The sequence below is a fragment of the Oncorhynchus nerka genome, linkage group LG27 (genome assembly GCF_034236695.1).
Source record: "Oncorhynchus nerka isolate Pitt River linkage group LG27, Oner_Uvic_2.0, whole genome shotgun sequence".
NCBI classification, from domain to species: domain Eukaryota; kingdom Metazoa; phylum Chordata; class Actinopteri; order Salmoniformes; family Salmonidae; genus Oncorhynchus; species Oncorhynchus nerka.
In genome coordinates this window covers 98301319-98323425 of record NC_088422.1, presented here as the reverse complement: position 1 = coordinate 98323425, position 22107 = coordinate 98301319, and the positions used below count along the sequence as shown (strand labels likewise).

General features: G+C 44.2%; 1 protein-coding gene across 3 annotated transcripts in view; it reads left to right on the top strand.

Moving 5' to 3' along the window:
• homer2 (homer scaffold protein 2) overlaps positions 1–16271 on the top strand; it is a 129243-nt gene extending 112972 nt beyond the window's left edge. The window contains exons 7-9 of one of the 3 annotated variants that reach the window (XM_065012435.1): positions 624–734; positions 11317–11385; positions 13818–16271. In XM_065012435.1, the coding sequence (XP_064868507.1) occupies positions 624–734; positions 11317–11385; positions 13818–14006 (369 nt within the window). In that variant the 3' untranslated portion in view covers positions 14007–16271. Of the gene's footprint in view, positions 1–623; positions 903–11316; positions 11386–13817 lie in introns of those variants that run through there. The other 2 variants (XM_065012434.1, XM_065012433.1) reach the window with 2 other exon arrangements.
• Positions 16272–22107: the final 5836 nt, after the last annotated feature.

Genomic DNA, 22107 nt, shown 5'->3' with positions numbered 1-22107 from the left:
CTCTCTCCTCCTGCTCCTCTCTCTCCTCCTCCTCCTCTCTCTCCTACTCCTCTCTCTCTCCTCCTACTCCTCTCTCTCCTCTTCCTCCTCTCTCCTCCTCCTCCTCCTCTCTCCACCACTTGCTCCTCTCTCTCCTCCTGCTCCCTCTCTCTCCTCCTCCTCCTCTCTCCACCACTTGCTCCTCTCTCTCCTCCTGCTCCTCTCTCTCCTCCTCCTCTCTCTCCTACTCCTCTCTCTCCTCCTACTCCTCTCTCTCCTCCTACTCCTCTCTCTCCTCCTCCTCCTCTCTCTCCTACTCCTCTCTCTCCTCCTGCTCCTCTCTCTCATTCTCCTCCTCTCTCTGCTCCTCTCTCTCCTCCCTCTCCTCTCTCCTCCTGCTCTATATCTCGGGGGCGGAAGGGTAGCCTAGTGGTTAGAGCGTTGGACTAGTAACCGGAAGGTTGCGAGTTCAAACCCCCGAGCTGACAAGGTACAAATCTGTCGTTCTGCCCCTGAACAGGCAGTTAACCCACTGTTCCTAGGCCGTCATTGAAAATAAGAATGTGTTCTTAACTGACTTGCCTGGTTAAATAAAGGTAAAATAAAAAATATAAAAAAATCTCCTGCTCATCTCTCTCCTGTAGATAGCAGAGTTGGAGTCTCAGTGTGAAAAGGCCAACGTGGAGAAGGAGAGGAACTCTAAGCTGACTGTACGAGTTCAGGAGCTGGAGACGGAGCTGCAGGACAAGGAACAGGTGGACACACAAACACACAGGATCACTTATGCGCTCTCACACACAAAACTCCTACAGACACACACACAGTCTCATATGACTAGCCTGTAGTTTTGCTGAGAGACTATATGCAAATATAACCCCATTATCCTTAAGGGACATGTTATCTCTCTCTCCCCCTCTGCCTGTCTCTTTCCCCCTCTACATGTCTCTGTCCCCCTCTACCTGTCACTCTCCCCCTCTACCTGTCTCTTTCCCCCTCTACCTGTCTCTCTCCCCCTCTACCTGTCTCTTTCCCCCTCTACCTGTCTCTCCCCCTCTACCTGTCTCTCCCCCTCTACCTGTCTCTTTCCCCCTCTACCTCCCCCTCTACCTGTCTCTTTCCCCCTCTACCTGTCTCTTTCCCCCTCTACCTGTCTCTTTCCCCCTCTACCTGTCTCTCTCCCCCTCTACCTGTCTCTTTCCCCCTCTACCTGTCTCTTTCCCCCTCTACCTGTCTCTTTCCCCCTCTACCTGTCTCTCTCCCCCTCTACCTGTCTCTCTCCCCCGCTACCTGTCTCTCTTTCCCATTCTACCTGTCTCTCTCCCCCTCTACCTGTCTCTCTCCACCCTCCTCTCTACCTGTCTCTTTCCCCCTCTACCCGTCTCTTTCCCCTCTACCTGTCTCTTTCCCCCTCTGCCTGTCTCTCTACCTGTCTCTTTCCCCCTCTACCTGTCTCTCTCACCCTCTACCTGTCTCTTTCCCCCGCTACCTGTCTCTTTCCCCCTCTACCTGTCTCTCTTTCCCATTCTACCTGTCTCTCTCCCCCTCTACCTGTCTCTCTCCACCCTCCTCTCTACCTGTCTCTTTCCCCCTCTACCCGTCTCTTTCCCCCTCTACCTGTCTCTTTCCCCCTCTGCCTGTCTCTCTACCTGTCTCTTTCCCCCTCTACCTGTCTCTCTCACCCTCTACCTGTCTCTTTCCCCCTCTACCTGTCTCTTTCCCCCTCTACCTGTCTCTCTCCCCCTCTACCTGTCTCTCTCCCCCTCTGCCTGTCTCTCTCCCCCTTTGCCTGTCTCTTTTCCCCTCTACATCTCTCCCCCTCTACCTCTCTCTCTCTACCTGTCTCTCTCCCCCTCTACCTGTCTCCCTCTCTACCTGTCTTTTTCCCACTCTCTCTCTCTCTCCCCCTCTCTCTCCACCCCTCCTCTCTACCTTTCTCTGTCCCTAAGGAGGGGATTATTATCCAATAGAAGGTGGATATTGTTGTGGGACCTTTGATGTCAGAACAATTATCTGCTGAAGTATTACTCTCTCTTCCTCCGCTCTCTCTCTCAGCTCTCAGCTCTCTCTCTCTCTCTCTTCCTCAGCTCTCTCTCAGCTCTCTCTCTCAGCTCTCTCTCTCAGCTCTCTCTCTCAGCTCTCTCTCTCAGCTCTCTCAGCTCTCTCTCTCAGCTCTCTCTCTCAGCTCTCTCTCTCTCTCAGCTCTCTCTCTCTCTCAGCTCTCTCTCTCAGCTCTCTCTCTCAGCTCTCTCTCTCTCTCTCTCTCTCTCTCAGCTCTCTCTCTCAGCTCTCTCTCTCAGCTCTCTCTCTCTCTCTCAGCTCTCTCTCTCAGCTCTCTCTCTCTCTCAGCTCTCTCTCTCTCAGCTCTCTCTCTCTCTCTCTCTCAGCTCTCAATTCAATTTCAGTTCAAAGGAATTTATTGTCATGAGAAACATTTCCATTTCCACAGCTTGTGAAATAAACTCTCTCTCCTCTCTCTCTGTGTGTAATGTCACATCAATACCTATTATCCATCAGTTTATTGCTGACTTCCGTGTTTTTATAGGTCTTCTATCTTCTTGTTGAAGAACACTCAGAGAAAAATGTGTATTATTCCTAATATTTCCTGCGTATAGAAAATGTCTCTGGTAGTGTCAGCTCTGACTCTATACCCGGTGTTATATCAGACCATGTTAATAATGTTACTGTAGTCATTCTACATGATACCAGGAACCCCAGGCACTGGGTCTGACTCTATACCCGGTCGTGTTATATCAGACCATGTTAATAATGTTACTGTAGTCATTCTACATGATACCAGGAACCCCAGGCACTGGGTCTGACTCTATACCCGGTGTTATATCAGACCATGTTAATAATGTTACTGTAGTCATTCTACATGATACCAGGAACCCCAGGCACTGGGTCTGACTCTATACCCGGTGTTATATCAGACCATGTTAATAATGTTACTGTAGTCATTCTACATGATACCAGGAACCCCAGGCACTGGGTCTGACTCTATACCCGGTGTTATATCAGACCATGTTAATAATGTTACTGTAGTCATTCTACATGATACCAGGAACCCCAGGCACTGGGTCTGACTCTATACCCGGTCGTGTTATATCAGACCATGTTAATAATGTTACTGTAGTCATTCTACATGATACCAGGAACCCCAGGCACTGGGTCTGACTCTATACCCGGTCGTGTTATATCAGACCATGTTAATAATGTTACTGTAGTCATTCTACATGATACCAGGAACCCCAGGCACTGGGTCTGACTCTATACCCGGTGTTATATCAGACCATGTTAATAATGTTACTGTAGTCATTCTACATGATACCAGGAACCCCAGGCACTGGGTCTGCCAGTAACATCGTCCCCATGTCACTTCTGACCAGCTGCCAAGCAACTGCGGCCCCAAGATGGCTGGTTTCTACGCACCGTGACAGTCATTCCAGTTCGTCCCAATGAGGCTTTGAGCCGGCATGGCCACGGTGACGGATCAATACTGATTCTGCCTGCAGACACATTTCATTAGCTGGAACCATGTTTCCATCCACAGTTATGCCAGTAAAGAGTCATACTGTATTTAAAATGCTGTGATGGAAATAGGACATTTGGGGAACGATTGTATAAATGCAGACAAATCATTTGTTCATTGGATCTTTTAGGTGGGATCTTTCTGTGTCTATAAAATGAATGGAGGTGGAAACGCCTTTATATAATAACCATCAGAATAACCATCATAATAACCATCATAATAACCATCATAATAATAATAATAACCATAATCATAATAATAATAACCATCATAATAACCATCAGAATAACCATCATAATAATAATAATAACCATCAGAATAACCATCATAATAATCATAATAACCATCATAATAATCATCATAACCATCATAATAATCATAATAACCACCATAATAATCATAATAACCATCATAATAATAATAACCATCAGAATAATAATAATAACCATTCGAATAACCATCATAATAATCATAATAACCATCATAATAACCATAATCATAATAATAATAACCATCATAATAATCATAATAACCATCAGAATAACCATCATAATAATCATAATAACCATCATAATAATAATAATAACCATCATAATCATAATAATAATAATAACCATCAGAATAACCATCATAATAATCATAATAACCATCATAATAATAATAACCATCATAATAATAATAACCATAATAACCATCATAATAACCATCATAATAACCATCAGAATAATCATAATAATAATAACCATCATAATAATAATAATAACCATCATAATAACCATCATAATAATCATAATAACCATCATAATAATAATAACCATCAGAATAATAATAATAACCATCAGAATAACCATCATAATAATCATAATAACCATCATAATAACCATAATCATAATAATAATAACCATCAGAATAATAATAATAACCATCAGAATAATCATAATAACCATCATAATAACCATAATCATAATAATAATAACCATCATAATAATCAGAATAACCATCATAATAATAATAACCATCATAATAATAATAACCATCAGAATAATAATAACCATCAGAATAACCATCATAATAATAATAACCATCATAATAACCATCATAATAACCATCATAATAATAATAACCATAATAATAACCATCATAATAACCATCATAATAATCATAATAATAATAACCATCATAATAATAATAACCATCATAATAATAATAATAACCATCATAATAACCATCATAATAACCATCATAATAATAATAACCATCATAATAACCATCATAATAATAATAACCATCATAATAACCATCATAATAATAATAACCATCATAATAACCATCATAATAACCATCATAATAACCATCATAATAAATAATAATAATAATAACCATCATAATAATAATAACCATCATAATAACCATCATAATAATAATAAATAATAATAACCATCATAATAATAATAACCATCATAATAATAATAATAATAATAATAATAATAATAACCATCATAATAATAATAATAATAACCATCATAATAACCATCATAATAACCGCCATAATAATAATAATAACCATCATAATAACCATCATAATAATAATAACCATCATAATAACCATCATAATAATAATAACCATCATAATAACATCAGAATAATAATAATAACCATCATAATAACCATCATAATAATAATAACCATCATAATAACCATCATAATAATAATAACCATCATAATAACCATCATAATAATAATACTAATAATAACCATCATAATAATAATACTAATAATAACCATCATAATAATAATAATAATAATAACCATCATAATAACCATCATAATAATAATAATAATAATAACCATCATAATAACCACCATAATAATAATAACCACCATAATAACCATCATAATAATAACCACCATAATAACCATCATAATAACCACCATAATAACCATCATAATAACCATCATAATAACCATCATAATAACCATCATAATAATAATACTAATAATAACCATCATAATAATAATACTAATAATAACCATCATAATAACCATCATAATAATAATAATAACCATCAGAATAACCATAATAATAATCAGAATAACCATCAGAATAACCATAATAATAATCAGAATAACCATCAGAATAATAATAATAACCATCAGAATAATAATAATAATAACCATCATAATAACTATTATAATAATAATAATAATAACCATCATAATAACCATCAGAATAACCATCAGAATAACCATCAGAATAATCATCAGAATAAAATAATAACCATCATAATAACCATAATTTTGAAGTAAACTTGGGAGTCTCACGCCATGATATGGTGTGTGGTCCTCCCACTACGACCCGGGAAACGGCACAGTTTATTAGGCTACAGATTAAATGACTTCACAGTTTATTGGGCTACAGATGAAATGACTTCACAGTTTATTAGGCTAGAGATTAAATGACTTCACAGTTTATTGGGCTACAGATTAAATGACTTCACAGTTTATTAGGCTACAGATTAAATGACTTCACAGTTTATTAGGCTAGAGATTAAATGACTTCACAGTTTATTGGGCTACAGATTAAATGACTTCACAGTTTATTGGGCTACAGATTAAATGACTTCACAGTTTATTGGGCTACAGATTAAATGACTTCACAGTTTATTGGGCTACAGATTAAATGACTTCACAGTTTATTGGGCTACAGATGAAATGACTTGCAGCATGATGAATTTCACAGGGTGGTGAAAATAGACAGTGATGGTTCTTTCCAATAAATATTCAGGGTCTGATTCTGGTGATGGTTGATGTCATTGTAGTTTCACAAGTAAAACATATTCTGTCTCTTCTCCATAATAATGTCATCATGTAGACTAGCCCCCCCCCCCAGACCTGTCTGTCCCCCCCCAGACCTGTCTGGCCCCCCCCAGACCTGTCTGGCCCCCCCCCAGACCTGTCTGTCTCCCCCCCCCCAGACCTGTCTGGTTTCAGTCTCTTCTCCATAATAATGTCACCTGTCTGGTCCCCCCCCAGACCTGTCTGGTTTCTGTCTCTTCTCCATAATAATGTCACATGTCTAGCCCCCCCCAGACCTGTCTGGTTTCTGTCTCTTCTCCATAATAATGTCATCATGTAGACTAGCCCCCCCCAGACCTGTCTGGTTTCTGTCTCTTCTCCATAATAATGTCATCATGTAGACTAGCCCCCCAGACCTGTCTGGTCCCCCCAGACCTGTCTGGTCCCCCCCAGACCTGTCTGGTCCCCCCCCAGACCTGTCTGGTTTCTGTCTCTTCTCCATAATAATGTCATCATGTAGACTAGCCCAGACCCCCCAGACCTGTCTGGTTTCTGTCTCTTCTCCATAATAATGTCATCATGTAGACTAGCCTCCCCCCAGACCTGTCTGGTTTCTGTCTCTTCTCCATAATAATGTCATCATGTAGACTAGCCCCCCCCAGACCTGTCTGGTTTCTGTCTCTTCTCCATAATAATGTCATCATGTAGACTAGCCCCCCCCCAGACCTGTCTGGTTTCTCTCACCCTCTTGTTCTCTCTTTCTACTCCCCCTCCCCCAGACCTGTCTGGTCCCCCCCCCCTGCCCTGGATCCCTCTAATCTCCCACTCTAGAGCTGATGGTCTGTCTGGTTTCTGTCTCTTGGTCACTCCCTCTCTTGTTCTTGCTCTTTCTCGCCACCCTACTCTCTCCCTCTCTCTCTCTCTGTATCCCTCTCTCTCTCGCTCTCTCTCGCTCTGTCTCTCTCTCTCTCCCTCTCTCCCTCTGTCTCTCTCTGTGTCTCTCTGTATCTCTCTCTCTCTCTGTCTCTCTCTCTCTCCCTCTCTCTCTCTCTCTCTCTCTCTCTCCCTCTCTCTCTCTCTCTCTCTCTGTCTCTCTCTGTATCTCTCTCTCTCTCTCTTGCTCTCTCTCTCTCTTGCTCTCTCTCTCTCTTGCTCTCTCTCTCTCTCTTGCTCTGCTCTCTCTCTCTCTCTCTCCTCTCTCTCTTGCTCTCCTCTCTCTCTCTCTCTCTTCCCTCTCTCTCTTGCTCTCTCTCTCTCTCTCTCTCTCTCTCTCTCTCTCTGCTGCTCTCTCTCTCTCTCTTCCTCTCTCTCTCTCTCTCTCTCTCTCTCTCTCTCTCTCTCTCCTCTCTCTCCCTCTCTCTCTCCCTCTCTCTCCCTCTTGCTCTCTCCCTCTCTCTCCCTCTTGCTCTCTCCCTCTCTCTCCCTCTTGCTCTCTCCCTCTCTCTCTCTCTCTTGCTCTCTCCCTCTCTCTCTCTCTTTTGCTCTCTCCCTCTCTCTCTCTCTTTTGCTCTCTCCCTCTTGCTCTCTTGCTCTCTCCCTCCCTCTCTCTCTTGCTCTCTCCCTCTCCTCTCTCTCTTGCTCTCTCCCTCTCTCTCCCTCTCCCTCCCTCTCTCTCCCTCTCCCTCCCTCTCTTGCTCTCTCCCTCCCTCCCCCTCTCTCTCCCTCCCTCTCCAGTGGCAGGGGTTTCAGCATGTTTCCCTGACATGCTCTAGACAGGGGGTTTATTCAGCCGTGTGTGTGACTATTAGAAACCTATTGGTTTGGGCAGTAAATCACTCTGACAAAGACTTTAAAGCTGAAACCAGTTTTGATTTACACCTTGGATTTACTTCCTTCTGTTGATCCTGTTTTCATCATCATTTCATGAACCCTGGTTGAACTGAGAGGTACAGCGAATGACAGAGAGACGGCGACGGAGCCTGTCTGATGCGCACACACACACACACACACACACACACACACACACACACACACACAGCCCAGGTGCTTTTGCTGTAATTGGGTCCTTTCCTCTGTGTCCTGCTGGGTCAGATGAACAGTCTGACAGATCAGACTCCTGCTAAGTGCTCTCCTCTCTCTCTCTCTCTCTCTCTCTCTCTCTCTCTCTCTCTCTCTCTCTCTCTCTCTCTGAATGGAGAGATGATTATGCTAACCAGGAGTGGTTGTGATGATGTCTCTAGGGTGGTGTAGTTCCTCTCTCTCTCTCTGAATGGAGAGATGATTATGCTAACCAGGAGTGGTTGTGATGATGTCTCTAGGGTGGTGTAGTTCCTCTCTCTCTCTCTCTGAATGGAGAGATGATTATGCTAACCAGGAGTGGCTGTGATCATGTCACTAGGGTGGTGTAGTCCTGTAAAGACAGGAGATGACATCATGATTACTCTGAAAAGCATCATGATAGTCTGTAATCTTCACAGCTAATTTAGAAGCATCACGATAGTCTAATCTTCACAGCTAATTTAGAAGCATCACGATAGTCTAATCTTCACAGCTAATTTAGAAGCATCACGATAGTCTAATCTTCACAGCTAATTTAGAGGCATCATGATAGTCTTTAATCTTCATGGGTAGTTTAGAGGCAGGGGGTTGGGAGGCAGAGTGATGGCGGGGTTGGGGGGCAGAGGCAGGGGATGGCGGGGTTGGGGGCAGAGGCAGGGGGTGGCGGGGTTGGGGGGCAGAGGCAGGGGGGTGGCGGGGTTGGGGGGGTAGAATGGGTGGCGGGGTTGGGGGGCAGAGGCAGGGAGGTGGGAGGCAGAGTGGTGGTGGGGTTGGGGGCAGAGGCAGGGAGGTGGGAGGCAGAGTGGTGGCTGAGGGGGTTGGGGGCAGAGGCAGGGGGTTGGGAGGCAGAGTGGTGGCAGGGGGTGGAGGGGTTGAGGGGGGTACAGTAGAACTGATGAGGACTGAGGTACAGTAGGACTGATGAGGACTGAGGGTACACTGATGAGGACTGAGGACTGAGGACTGAGGTACAGTAGGACTGATGAGGACTGAGGTACAGGTAGGACTGATGAGGACTGAGGTACAGTAGGACTGATGAGGACTGAGGTACAGTAGAACTGATGAGGACTGAGGTACAGTAGGACTGATGAGGACTGAGGTACAGTAGAACTGATGAGGACTGAGGAGGACTGAGGTACAGTAGTAGGACTGATGAGGACTGAGGTACAGTAGGACTGATGAGGACTGAGGTACAGTAGGACTGATGAGGACTGAGGTACAGTAGGACTGATGAGGACTGAGGTACAGTAGGACTGATGAGGACTGAGGTACAGTACTGATGAGGACTGAGGTACAGTAGGACTGATGACTGAGGACTGATGAGGACTGAGGTACAGTAGGTGATGAGGACTGAGGGAGGACTGAGGTACAGTAGGCCTGATGAGGACTGAGGAGGTAGGCCTGATGAGGACTGAGGTACAGTAGGACTGATGAGGACTGAGGTACAGTAGGACTGATGAGGACTGAGGACTAGGACTGATGAGGAGGTACAGTAGGACTGATGAGGACTGAGGTACAGTAGGACTGATGAGGACTGAGGTACAGTAGGCCTGATGAGGACTGAGGTACAGTAGGTCTGATGAGGACTGAGGTACAGTAGGACTGATGAGGACTGAGGTACAGTAGGCCTGATGAGGACTGAGGTACAGTAGGCCTGATGAGGACTGAGGTACAGTAGGCCTGATGAGGTACAGTAGGCCTGATGAGGACTGAGGTACAGTAGGACTGATGAGGACTGAGGTACAGAGGACTGGTACTGATGAGGACTGAGGTACAGTAGGACTGATGAGGACTGAGGTACAGTAGGACTGATGAGGACTGAGGTACAGGACTGTAGGACTGATGAGGAGGTACTGATGAGGACTGAGGTACAGTAGGACTGATGAGGACTGAGGTACAGTAGGACTGATGAGGACTGAGGTACAGTAGGACTGATGAGGACTGAGGTACAGTAGGACTGATGACTGAGGTACAGTAGGACTGAGGTACAGTAGGACTGATGAGGACTGAGGGTACTGATGGTACAGTAGGCCTGATGAGGACTGAGGTACAGTAGGCCTGATGAGGACTGAGGTACAGTAGGTCTGATGAGGGAGGTACAGTAGGACTGATGAGGACTGAGGTACAGTAGGACTGATGAGGACTGAGGTACAGGACTGATGAGGACTGAGGTACAGTAGGACTGATGAGGACTGAGGTACAGTAGGACTGATGAGGACTGAGGTACAGTAGGACTGATGAGGACTGAGGTACAGTAGGACTGATGAGGACTGAGGTACAGTAGGACTGATGAGGACTGAGGTACAGTAGGACTGATGAGGACTGAGGTACAGTAGGACTGATGAGGACTGAGGTACAGTAGGACTGATGAGGACTGAGGTACAGTAGGACTGATGAGGACTGGACTGAGGTACAGAGGACTGATGAGGACTGAGGTACAGTAGGACTGATGAGGACTGAGGTACAGTAGGTCTGATGAGGACTGAGGTACACTGATGAGGACTGAGGACAGTAGGACTGATGAGGACTGAGGTACAGTAGGACTGATGAGGACTGAGGTACTGATGAGGTGAGGTACAGTAGGAGGTACAGTAGGACTGATGAGGACTGAGGTACAGTAGGACTGATGAGGACTGAGGACTGACAGTAGGACTGATGAGGACTGAGGTACAGTAGGACTGATGAGGACTGAGGTACAGTAGGACTGATGAGGACTGAGGTACAGTAGGACTGATGAGGACAGTAGAGGACTGACTGATGAGGACTGAGGACTACAGTAGAACTGATGAGGACTGAGGTACTGATGAGGTAGGACTGATGAGGACTGAGGTACAGTGAGGATGAGGACTGAGGTACAGTAGGTCTGATGAGGACTGAGGTACAGTAGGCCTGATGAGGACTGTATGTCTGACTGAGGACTATACAGTAGGACTGATGAGGACTGAGGTGAGGACTGATGAGGACTGTTAGGACTGATGAGGACTTCCAGGAACTGATGAGGAACAGGAACTGAGAACCTGAAGCAAGCAGAGATCATCCCTCAACTCATGGCAGAGTGTGAGAGCATCACCGAGAAACTACAGGTACTTGAAGCCTAACCCCTACACCCTAAACACTAACCCCTCAACTCATGGCAGAGTGTGAGAGCATCACCGAGAAACTACAGGTACTTGAAGCCTAACCCCTACACCCTAAACACTAACCCATGGCAGAATGTGAGAGCATCACAGAGAAACTACAGGTACTTGAAGCCTAACCCCTAAACACTAACCCCTCAACTCATGGCAGAGTGTGAGAGCATCACAGAGAAACTACAGGTACTTGAAGCCTAACCCCTACACCCTAAACACTAACCCCTACACCCTAAACACTAACCCCTCAACTCATGGCAGAGTGTGAGAGCATCACAGAGAAACTACAGGTACTTGAAGCCTAACCCCTACACCCTAAACACTAACCCCTACACCTTAAACACTAACCCCTCATCTCATGGCAGAGTGTGAGAGCATCACAGAGAAACTACAGGTACTTGAAGCCTAACCCCTATACCCTAAACGCTAACCCCTCAACTCATGGCAGAGTGTGAGAGCATCACAGAGAAACTGCAGTTACTTGAAGTCAATAAGCTGGAACTGTGAGTCTCTCTCTCTCTGTCTCTCTCTATCTCTCTCTGTCTCTCTGTCTCATGTTACATTCTCAACAATGGAAACTAGTTGGATCACAGTTCTATTTGAATCACAGTTCTATTTGAATCACAGTTCTATTTGATCACAGTTCTATTTGAATCACAGTTCTATTTGATCACAGTTCTATTTGATCACAGTTCTATTTGATCACAGTTCTATTTGAATCACAGTTCTATTTGATCACAGTTCTATTTGATCACAGTTCTATTTGAATCACAGTTCTATTTGAATCACAGTTCTATTTTAATCACAGTTCTATTTGATCACAGTTCTATTTGAATCACAGTTCTGTTTGAATCACAGTATCAGTAGTGTCTGGTCCAGTGGTCTCTGTATTTAAAGCAGGTTATATCCATTCTATTAACTCTAGCTCTATACCAGACAGTATCAGTAGTGTCTGGTCCAGTGGTCTCTCTATTTAAAGCAGGTTATATCCATTCTATTAACTCTAGCTCTATACCAGACAGTATCAGTAGTGTCTGGTCCAGTGGTCTCTCTATTTAAAGCAGGTCTCCCACACAGTGATCAGGTTTCAACAGTCAGCTGAGAAATGCCACCAGGCACCAGTTTAGACCTCCTATTTTAGCCCTCTCTCCCCCTCTCCCTTTCTCTCTTGCTCCCTCCCCCCCTTGCTCACTCCCTCTTGCTCTCTCTCCCTCCCCCTCTCTCTCCCCTCTCCCTCCCTCTCCCTCCCTCCTCCTCTCCATCTCGCTTTCTCTCTTGCTCCCTCCCCTTCTCGCTCCCTCCGCCTCTCGCTCGCTCCCCTTCTCGCTCCCTCCCCTTCTCGCTCCCTCCCCTTCTCGCTCCCTCCGCCTCTCGCTCCCTCCCCTTCTCGCTCCCTCCCCTTCTCGCTCCCTCTCTCTCGCTCCCTCCGCCTCTCGCTCGCTCCCTCCGCCTCTCGCTCGCTCCCTCCGCCTCTCGCTCGCTCCCTCCGCCTCTCCCTCTCTCTCGCTCCCTCCGCCTCTCGCTCGCTCCCTCCGCCTCTCGCTCGCTCCCTCCGCCTCTCGCTCGCTCCCTCCGCCTCTCGCTCTCTCTCGCTCCCTCCGCCTCTCCCTCTCGCTCGCTCCCTCCGCCTCTCCCTCTCTCTCGCTCCCTCCGCCTCTCCCTCTCGCTCGCTCCCTCCGCCTCTCCCTCTCTCTCGCTCCCTCCGCCTCTCGCTCTCCGCTCCTTTCCCTCCCTCGCCTCCGCTCCCTCCGCCTCTCGCTCGCTCCCTCCGCCTCTCCCTCTCGCTCGCTCCCTCCGCCTTTCTCTCGCTCCCTCCGCCTCTCCCTCTCTCTCGCTCCCTCCGCCTCTCGCTCACTCCCTCCGCCTCTCACTCGCTCCCCCTTTCGTTCTCTCTCCCCCTGTTCTCTCCCCCTCCATATTCTCTCAAGCTAATAAACGTTCTAAATTAGCGACTAATATACGTCATTGTCTCTTATCTGTAGGCTGAGGTGAAAGTCATAGTTATTTACAACATTATGGCAGTATCTAGCTTCATATTTCCAATCTCTTTAGACAGCTGAGGTGAATTTAAAACGTTATTATATCAGTAATCTAACTCCATAATCTCTGTGTCTTTAGGCTGCTGAAGTGAATTTAAAACGTTATTATATCAGTAATCTAACTCCATAATCTCTGTGTCTTTAGGCTGCTGAGGTGAATTTAAAACGTTATTATATCAGTAATCTAACTCCATAATCTCTGTGTCTTTAGACAGCTGAGGTGAATTTAAAACGTTATTATATCAGTATAATCTAACTCCATAATCTCTGTGTCTTTAGACAGCTGAGGTGAATTTAAAATGTTATTATATCAGTAATCTAACTCCATAATCTCTGTGTGTTTAGGCTGCTGAGGTGAAGAACAAGGACCTGGAGGATAGGATGGAGGGTCTTCAGGCCGACATCGAGGACAGCCAGTCCAAGCAGGGCAACATGAAGGGAGAGCTGAAGAAGTTCATGGACGTCCTGGATGGGAAGATTGATGAGCTGCACGAGTTCAGGCAGGGCCTGTCCAAACTAGGGCTGGATAACTGAGGGAGGAAGAGACAGAGGAGAGGAGAGAGGGATGGAGGGATGACCGGTTAGAGATGGAGGTTTTAGAAATACCTTCAGGACAGGACTCTGTGGCGCCACGCCCCCAAAGTGGAGACCACACTGAACCAATCAGCTGTAAACACACTACACAGTACAGAGAGGGAGGGAGGGGGGGGGGTTGAGAGAGGCCAGGGCAGGCAGGGGATCACCTGATGGTTCCATCTGGTGTATCAGTCAGTCAGTGTTCTGGAACTAGAACCTAGAGTCTTCTCTCTGGTTACTGCTCTGTCTCTGTGGGGGGGGGAGACCGGTTCCAGTTCTAGAACAGGTGACAGGTTCTATAGTTCTGTCTGTTGTTTCTACAGGCTGAACTAAGAGGGAAGAAAGGCTTTAAAAAGGGCTACATGTATTTAAACTACAGCTAATGCAGTACAACCACAGATACGTAATGATCCCACACTATCCTACTGGTCTCTTTATGACATGAGGGAAATATAGAAGATATACACTCTTTAAGACTTGTCTTTATATTGTGGCTTCATGTCGATCTCAGGTGTGTTTAAAGACAGTTTGTTACTTGTTAGTTAATATGCGAATACATGACACGGCGGTGTCATCAAGTGCCTCAGGAGAACCGGCCAAACTAGACGGATGATGACCATGCATCACCATAGTAATGCACTAATTAAATATTGCTATGAAAATTAAAAATGTTTAAACCGTTAATTTAAGGAATCATAGTAGTGTGACAACCACAACAGGACAACCACCACAACAACAACAGCCACCACAACAATGACTACAACAGGACAACAACAACAGGACAATAACAACAGGATGACAACAACAACAGGACAACAACACGATGACATCAACAGGACAATAACATCAACAATAACAACAACAGGACAATAACATCAACAACACACGACGACGACAACAACAACAACAACAGGACAAAATGAGAAGAAGAGGAGAAAAAAGGAGAAAAATCTTGTTTGAAAAAAGTAGTTCTGTTGATGATGTCATAATGACGATGACGTCATAATGACGAGACCGTGAAGGGAATGAACAGATGTTTGGTTCAATAACAGAAGTTTCAAGGGTTTCGGTAAACATTAACGTTTTGAATCTGCAGCACTGTAATGTAATGCGCATAAGAAATGAAGACGAGGCTCCTTTTTAGAAATGTGAATAGATGAAACCAGGACTTTATAGTCCGAGGAGGCAGAGAAACCCTAAACTATGCTAGATAACCCATTTGTAACGAGTGCAATGTTTAATGAGGATTTTGCATGTGTGTAATACTTCATATTTCTTTCTGTCAGTTTTCTAGAACAAAAGTATGAAGTATGTCTTTAAAATCTGTTGTTCATATAGGATATGTGCTTCCTCCACTACTTTGGTCTGTTTGTTTTATTAGTCTGGTCAGTGGGGATATTTTAGGAGGGACTTGGTTGTTGCTGCTGGCTGGGTGAACTATAAACTAGGAACTATGGGGAAGAATACTTTATGAAAACAACACATGAGATCTGGGCCTTTAAATCAACCCTGTGAGATCTCTTTAGTTTGAGTTATTCTGCTGATTTTCTTTGTGTTTTGTGCCTATTACATTTAATCTCTCTCTCTATGGAAGTGGCCCCAGTATATATGACAACATTACCTATTACATTTAATCTCTCTCTCTATGGAAGTGGCCCCAGTATATATGACAACATTACCTTAATGTGTGGATGTTTCTCTACAGATGATATTATATGTTCCCATGTTTCTGGGCTCAACTTTTATATTATATAATATTTTGGGAGTGGGTGTGATGGTGTGATGATATTATATATTATATAGTCCCTCCGTTTAAAAACAAAACGCACCCAGAAGTCTACCTTTTACAGAACGCAGTCATGATGAATTGTATTTGAATATTGTACTACAGACACATCTTGTTGTGGGACATCTGTGAGTAACACCATGATACAAGTGGATAGATTTCTATCACTTGTTTTGAGAAATGTTTTCACAAGATGGGAGTGTGTCTACGGACGGACTGTATAACTTTCCCCTGTTCCTCATGTAACCACGACATCCTCTGTGTGTACAGACTTCCAATAGGCTGAACCTGATCCATATAGCTCCTTCTCCTTCCTGTCAATCAGAATGACTCCACTTCTGTGACTCCTGGTCAATATTGTACCATATAGAATTGACAGTTGTTCAAATATAGTTTAATTACAAATATGTGGTCTGTGACTCTTCTGTCTCCATACATTTCAACAAGGCACTGAAGCATATTGTTTTACGCACTAATCTGGTCATTGTGAAGCTAGCCTGATCCCAGATCTGTTTTGTGGTCAGTGTTTCTTCTCTCTCCATACATTTCAACAAGGCCCTGAAGCATCATGCTGTTTCATCTGGTCATTGTGAAGCTAGCCTGATCCCAGATCTGTTTTGTGGTCAACCCATTTGTTTCTTCTCTCTCCATACATTTCAACAAGGCACTGAAGCATATTGTTTACTTAATAAGGTCCGAGGAGGTGCCGTTTACGACACAACGCGGAGTGCCTGGATACAGCCATGAGCCGTGGTATATTGGTCATATATCACAAACCCCCGAGGTGCCTTATTGCTATTCTTTATTATTATTGATTTATTTCACCTTTATTTAACCAGGTAGACTAGTTGAGAACACCTTTATTTAACCAGGTAGACCAGATCACCTTTATTTAACCAGGTAGACCAGATCACCTCTATTTAACCAGGTAGACCAGATGACCTTTATTTAACCAGGTAGACCAGATCACCTTTATTTAACCAGGTAGGCCAGATCACCTTTATTTAACCAGGTAGACCAGATCACCTTTAGTTAACCAGGTAGACCAGATCGCCTTTATTTAACCAGGTAGACCAGATCACCTTTATTTAACCAGGTAGGCCAGTTGAGAACACCTTTATTTAACCAGGTAGACCAGATCACCTTTATTTAACCAGGTAGACCAGATCACCTTTATTTAACCAGGTAGACCAGATCACCTTTATTTAACCAGGTAGACCAGATCACCTTTATTTAACCAGGTAGACCAGATCACCTTTATTTAACCAGGTAGGCCAGTTGAGAACACCTTTATTTAACCAGGTAGGCCAGTTGAGAACACCTTTATTTAACCAGGTAGACCAGATCACCTTTATTTAACCAGGTAGACCAGATCACCTTTATTTAACCAGGTAGACCAGATCACCTTTATTTAACCAGGTAGACCAGATCACCTTTATTTAACCAGGTAGACCAGATCACCTTTATTTAACCAGGTAGACCAGATCACCTTTATTTAACCAGGTAGACCAGATCACCTTTATTTAACCAGGTAGGCCAGATCACCTTTATTTAACCAGGTAGACCAGATCACCTTTAGTTAACCAGGTAGACCAGATCGCCTTTATTTAACCAGGTAGACCAGATCACCTTTATTTAACCAGGTAGGCCAGTTGAGAACACCTTTATTTAACCAGGTAGACCAGATCACCTTTATTTAACCAGGTAGACCAGATCACCTTTATTTAACCAGGTAGACCAGATCACCTTTATTTAACCAGGTAGGCCAGTTGAGAACACCTTTATTTAACCAGGTAGACCAGATCACCTTTATTTAACCAGGTAGACCAGATCACCTTTATTTAACCAGGTAGACCAGATCACCTTTATTTAACCAGGTAGACCAGATCACCTTTATTTAACCAGGTAGACCAGATCACCTTTATTTAACCAGGTAGGCCAGTTGAGAACACCTTTATTTAACCAGGTAGACCAGATCACCTTTATTTAACCAGGTAGACCAGATCACCTTTATTTAACCAGGTAGACCAGATCACCTTTATTTAACCAGGTAGACCAGATCACCTTTATTTAACCAGGTAGACCAGATCACCTTTATTTAACCAGGTAGACCAGATCACCTTTATTTAACCAGGTAGACCTTTATTTAACCAGATCACCTTTATTTAACCAGGTAGACCAGATCACCTTTATTTAACCAGGTAGACCAGATCACCTTTATTTAACCAGGTACCAGATCACCTTTATTTAACCAGGTAGACCAGATCACCTTTATTTAACCAGGTAGACCAGATCACCTTTATTTAACCAGGTAGACCAGATCACCTTTATTTAACCAGGTAGGCCAGATCACCTTTATTTAACCAGGTAGACCAGATCACCTTTAGTTAACCAGGTAGACCAGATCACCTTTATTTAACCAGGTAGACCAGATCACCTTTATTTAACCAGGTAGACCAGATCACCTTTATTTAACCAGGTAGACCAGATCACCTTTATTTAACCAGGTAGACCAGATCACCTTTATTTAACCAGGTAGACCAGATCACCTTTATTTAACCAGGTAGACCAGTTGAGAACACCTTTATTTAACCAGGTAGGCCAGTTGAGAACACCTTTATTTAACCAGGTAGACCAGATCACCTTTATTTAACCAGGTAGGCCAGTTGAGAACACCTTTATTTAACCAGGTAGGCCAGTTGAGAACACCTTTATTTAACCAGGTAGACCAGATCACCTTTATTTAACCAGGTAGGCCAGTTGAGAACACCTTTATTTAACCAGGTAGGCTAGTTGAGAACACCTTTATTTAACCAGGTAGGCTAGTTGAGAACACCTTTATTTAACCAGGTAGGCTAGTTGAGAACACCTTTATTTAACCAGGTAGACCAGTTGAGAACAAGTTCTCAATTACAACTGTGACCTGGCCAAGATGAAGCAAAGCAGTGCAACACAAACAACAACACAGAGTTACACATGGAATAAACAACAACACAGAGTTACACATGGAATAAACAACAACACAGAGTTACACATGGAATAAAACAAACATACAGTCAATAACACAATAGAAAAGTGTATATATACAGTGTGTGGTAATGAGGTAAGATAAGGGAGGTAAGGCAATAAATAGGCCATAGTGGTGAAATATAATAATTACAATTTAGCAATTAAACACTGGAGTGATAGAGACTGGATTAATAGATGTGCAGAAGATGAATGTGCAAGTAGAGATACTGGGGTGCAAAGGACCAAAAATAAATAAATATGGGGATGAAGTAGTTGGGTGGGCTATTTACAGATGGGCTGTGTGCAGGTGCAATGATCTGTAAGCTGCTCTGATAGCTGGTGCTTAAAGTTAGTGAGGGAGATATGAGTCTCCAGCTTCAGTGATTTTTGCTCTTCGTTCCAGTCATTGGCAGCAGAGAACTGTAAGGAAAGGTGGCCAAAGGAGGAATTGGTTTTGGGGGTGACCAGTGAGATATACCTGCTGGAGCGCATGCTACGGATGGGTGCTGCTATGGTGACTAGTGAGCTGAGATAAGGCGGGGCTTTACCTAGCAGAGACTTATAGATGACCTTGAGCCAGTGGGTTTGGCGACGAATATGAAGCGAGGGCCAGCCAACGAGAGCATATAGGTCGCAGTCGTGGGTAGTATATGGGGCTTTGGTGACATAACGGATGGCACTGTGATAGACTGCATCCAATTAGCTGAGTAGAGTGTTGGAGTCTGTTTTGTAAATGACATCGCCGAAGTCGAGGATCGGTAGGATAGTCAGTTTTACGAGGGTATGTTTGGCAGCATGAGTGAAGGACACTTTGATGTGGAATAGGAAGCCAATTCTAGATTTAATTTTGGATTGGAGATGCTTGTCCGTACACATCACGGACAAACTGAATTGGTCCACCCACACAGACAGCGTTGTGAAGAAGGCGCAGCAGCCTCAGGAGTCTGAAGAAATTCGGCTTGTCACCAAAAGCACTCACAAAAACTTCGACAGATGCACAATCGAGAGCATCCTGTCGGGCTGTATCACCGCCTGGTACGGCAACTGCTCAACCCACAACCGTAAGGCTCTCCAGGGGGTAGTGAGGTCTGCACAACGCATCACCGGGGGCAAACTACCTGCCCTCCAGGACACCTACACCACCCGATGTCACAGGAAGGCCATAAAGATCATCAAGGACAACAACCACCCGAGCCTCTGCCTGTTCACCCCGCTATCATCCAGAAGGCGAGGTCAGTACAGGTGCCTCAAAGCAGGGACCGAGAGACAGCTTCTATCTCAAGGCCATCAGACTGTTAAACAGCCACGACTAACATTGAGTGGCTGCTGCCAACATACGGACTCAACTCCAGGCACTTTAATAATGGAAATTGATGTAAAAAATGTATCACTAGCCACTTTAAACAATGCCACTTAATATAATGTTTACATACCCTACATTACTCATCTCATATGTATATGTATATACTATACTCTATCATCTACTGCATCTTGCCTTCTTTATGTAATACATGTATCACTAGCCACTTTATGTTTACATACCCTACATTACATTATTCTCATATGTATATACTGTACTCGATACCATCTACTGCATCTTGCCTATGCCGTTCTGTACCATCACTCATTCATATATCTTTATGTACATATTCTTTATCCCTTTGTAGTTGTGGAATTGTTAGGTTAGATTACTCGTTGGTTATTACTGCATTGTCGGAACTAGAAGCACAAGCATTTCGCATTAACATCTGCTAACCATGTGTATGTGACAAATAAAATTTGATTTGATTTGAGTGAGTCTTAAATGTGAGTCTGTAAGGAGAGTTTACAGTCTAACCAGACACCAATGTATTTGTAGATTTCCATATATTCTAAGTCAGAACCGTCCAGAGTAGTGATGCTGGACGGGCTGGCAGGTGCTGGTAGCGATCGGTTGAAGAGCATGCACTTCGTTTTACTTGCATTTAAAAGCAGTTGGAGGCCACGGAAGGAGAGTTGTATGGCATTGAAGCTCGTCTGGAGGTTAGTTAACACAGAGTCCAAAGAAGGGCCAGAAGTATACAGAATGGTGTCGTCTGCGTAGAGGTGGATCAGAGACTCACCAGCAGCAAGAGCGACATCATTGATGTATACAGAGAAGAGAGTCGACCCGAGAATTTAACCCTGTGGCACCCCCATAGAGACTGCCAGAGGTGCGGACAACTAGTCTGAAAAGTAGTTGGTGAACCAGGCAAGGCAATCATTTGAGAAACCAAGGCTGTTGAGTCTGTCGATAAGAATGTGGTGATTGACAGAGTCGAAAGCCTTGGCCAGGTCGATGAATACGGCTGCACAGTATTGTCTCTTATCGATGGTGGTTATGATATCGTTTAGGAGCTTGAGCGTGGCTGTGGTGCACCGCAGCAGCTTTCCAATCTTTGAAGATCTCCGACGATACGAAAGAGAGGTTGAACAGGCTATAAACTGGTTACCAATGTAATTAGAGCAGTAAAAATACATGTTTTGTCATACCCGTGGTATACGGTCTGATGTACCACGGCTGTCAGCCAATCAGCATTCAGGGTTCGACCCACCCAGTTTATAAAAACGAACGAATCATTCTGTGTCATCTGGTCATTGTGAAGCTAGCCTGATCCCAGATCTGTTTGTGTTGTCTTGCAAACGGATCAACTCTGAAATCTAACCAGCTAGTGTAGGTTTCTCCAACTCTGGTCTTACTGCTGGGATAGAACAACAGGCTGCCTACCTGGAAGCTCTCCTGGAAACTGACAACTCAGCTTCTCTCTAACACAGCTTGGTACCACTGCACGGTATCTTTCTAACACAGCTTGGTACCACTGCATGGTATCTGTATGTAACACAGCTTGGTACCGCTGCACGGTATCTGTCTAACACAGCTTGGTACCACTGCATGGTATCTGTATGTAACACAGCTTGGTACCGCTGCACGGTATCTGTCTAACACAGCTTGGTACCACTGCACGGTATCTGTCTGTAACACAGCTTGGTACCACTGCACGGTATCTGTCTTACACAGCTTGGTACCACTGCACGGTATCTGTCTAACACAGCTTGGTACCACTGCACGGTATCTGTCTAACACAGCTTGGTACCGCTGCACGGTATCTGTCTAACACAGCTTGGTACCGCTGCACGGTATCTGTCTAACACAGCTTGGTACCACTGCACGGTATCTGTCTGTAACACAGCTTGGTACCACTGCACGGTATCTGTCTAACACAGCTTGGTACCACTGCACGGTAT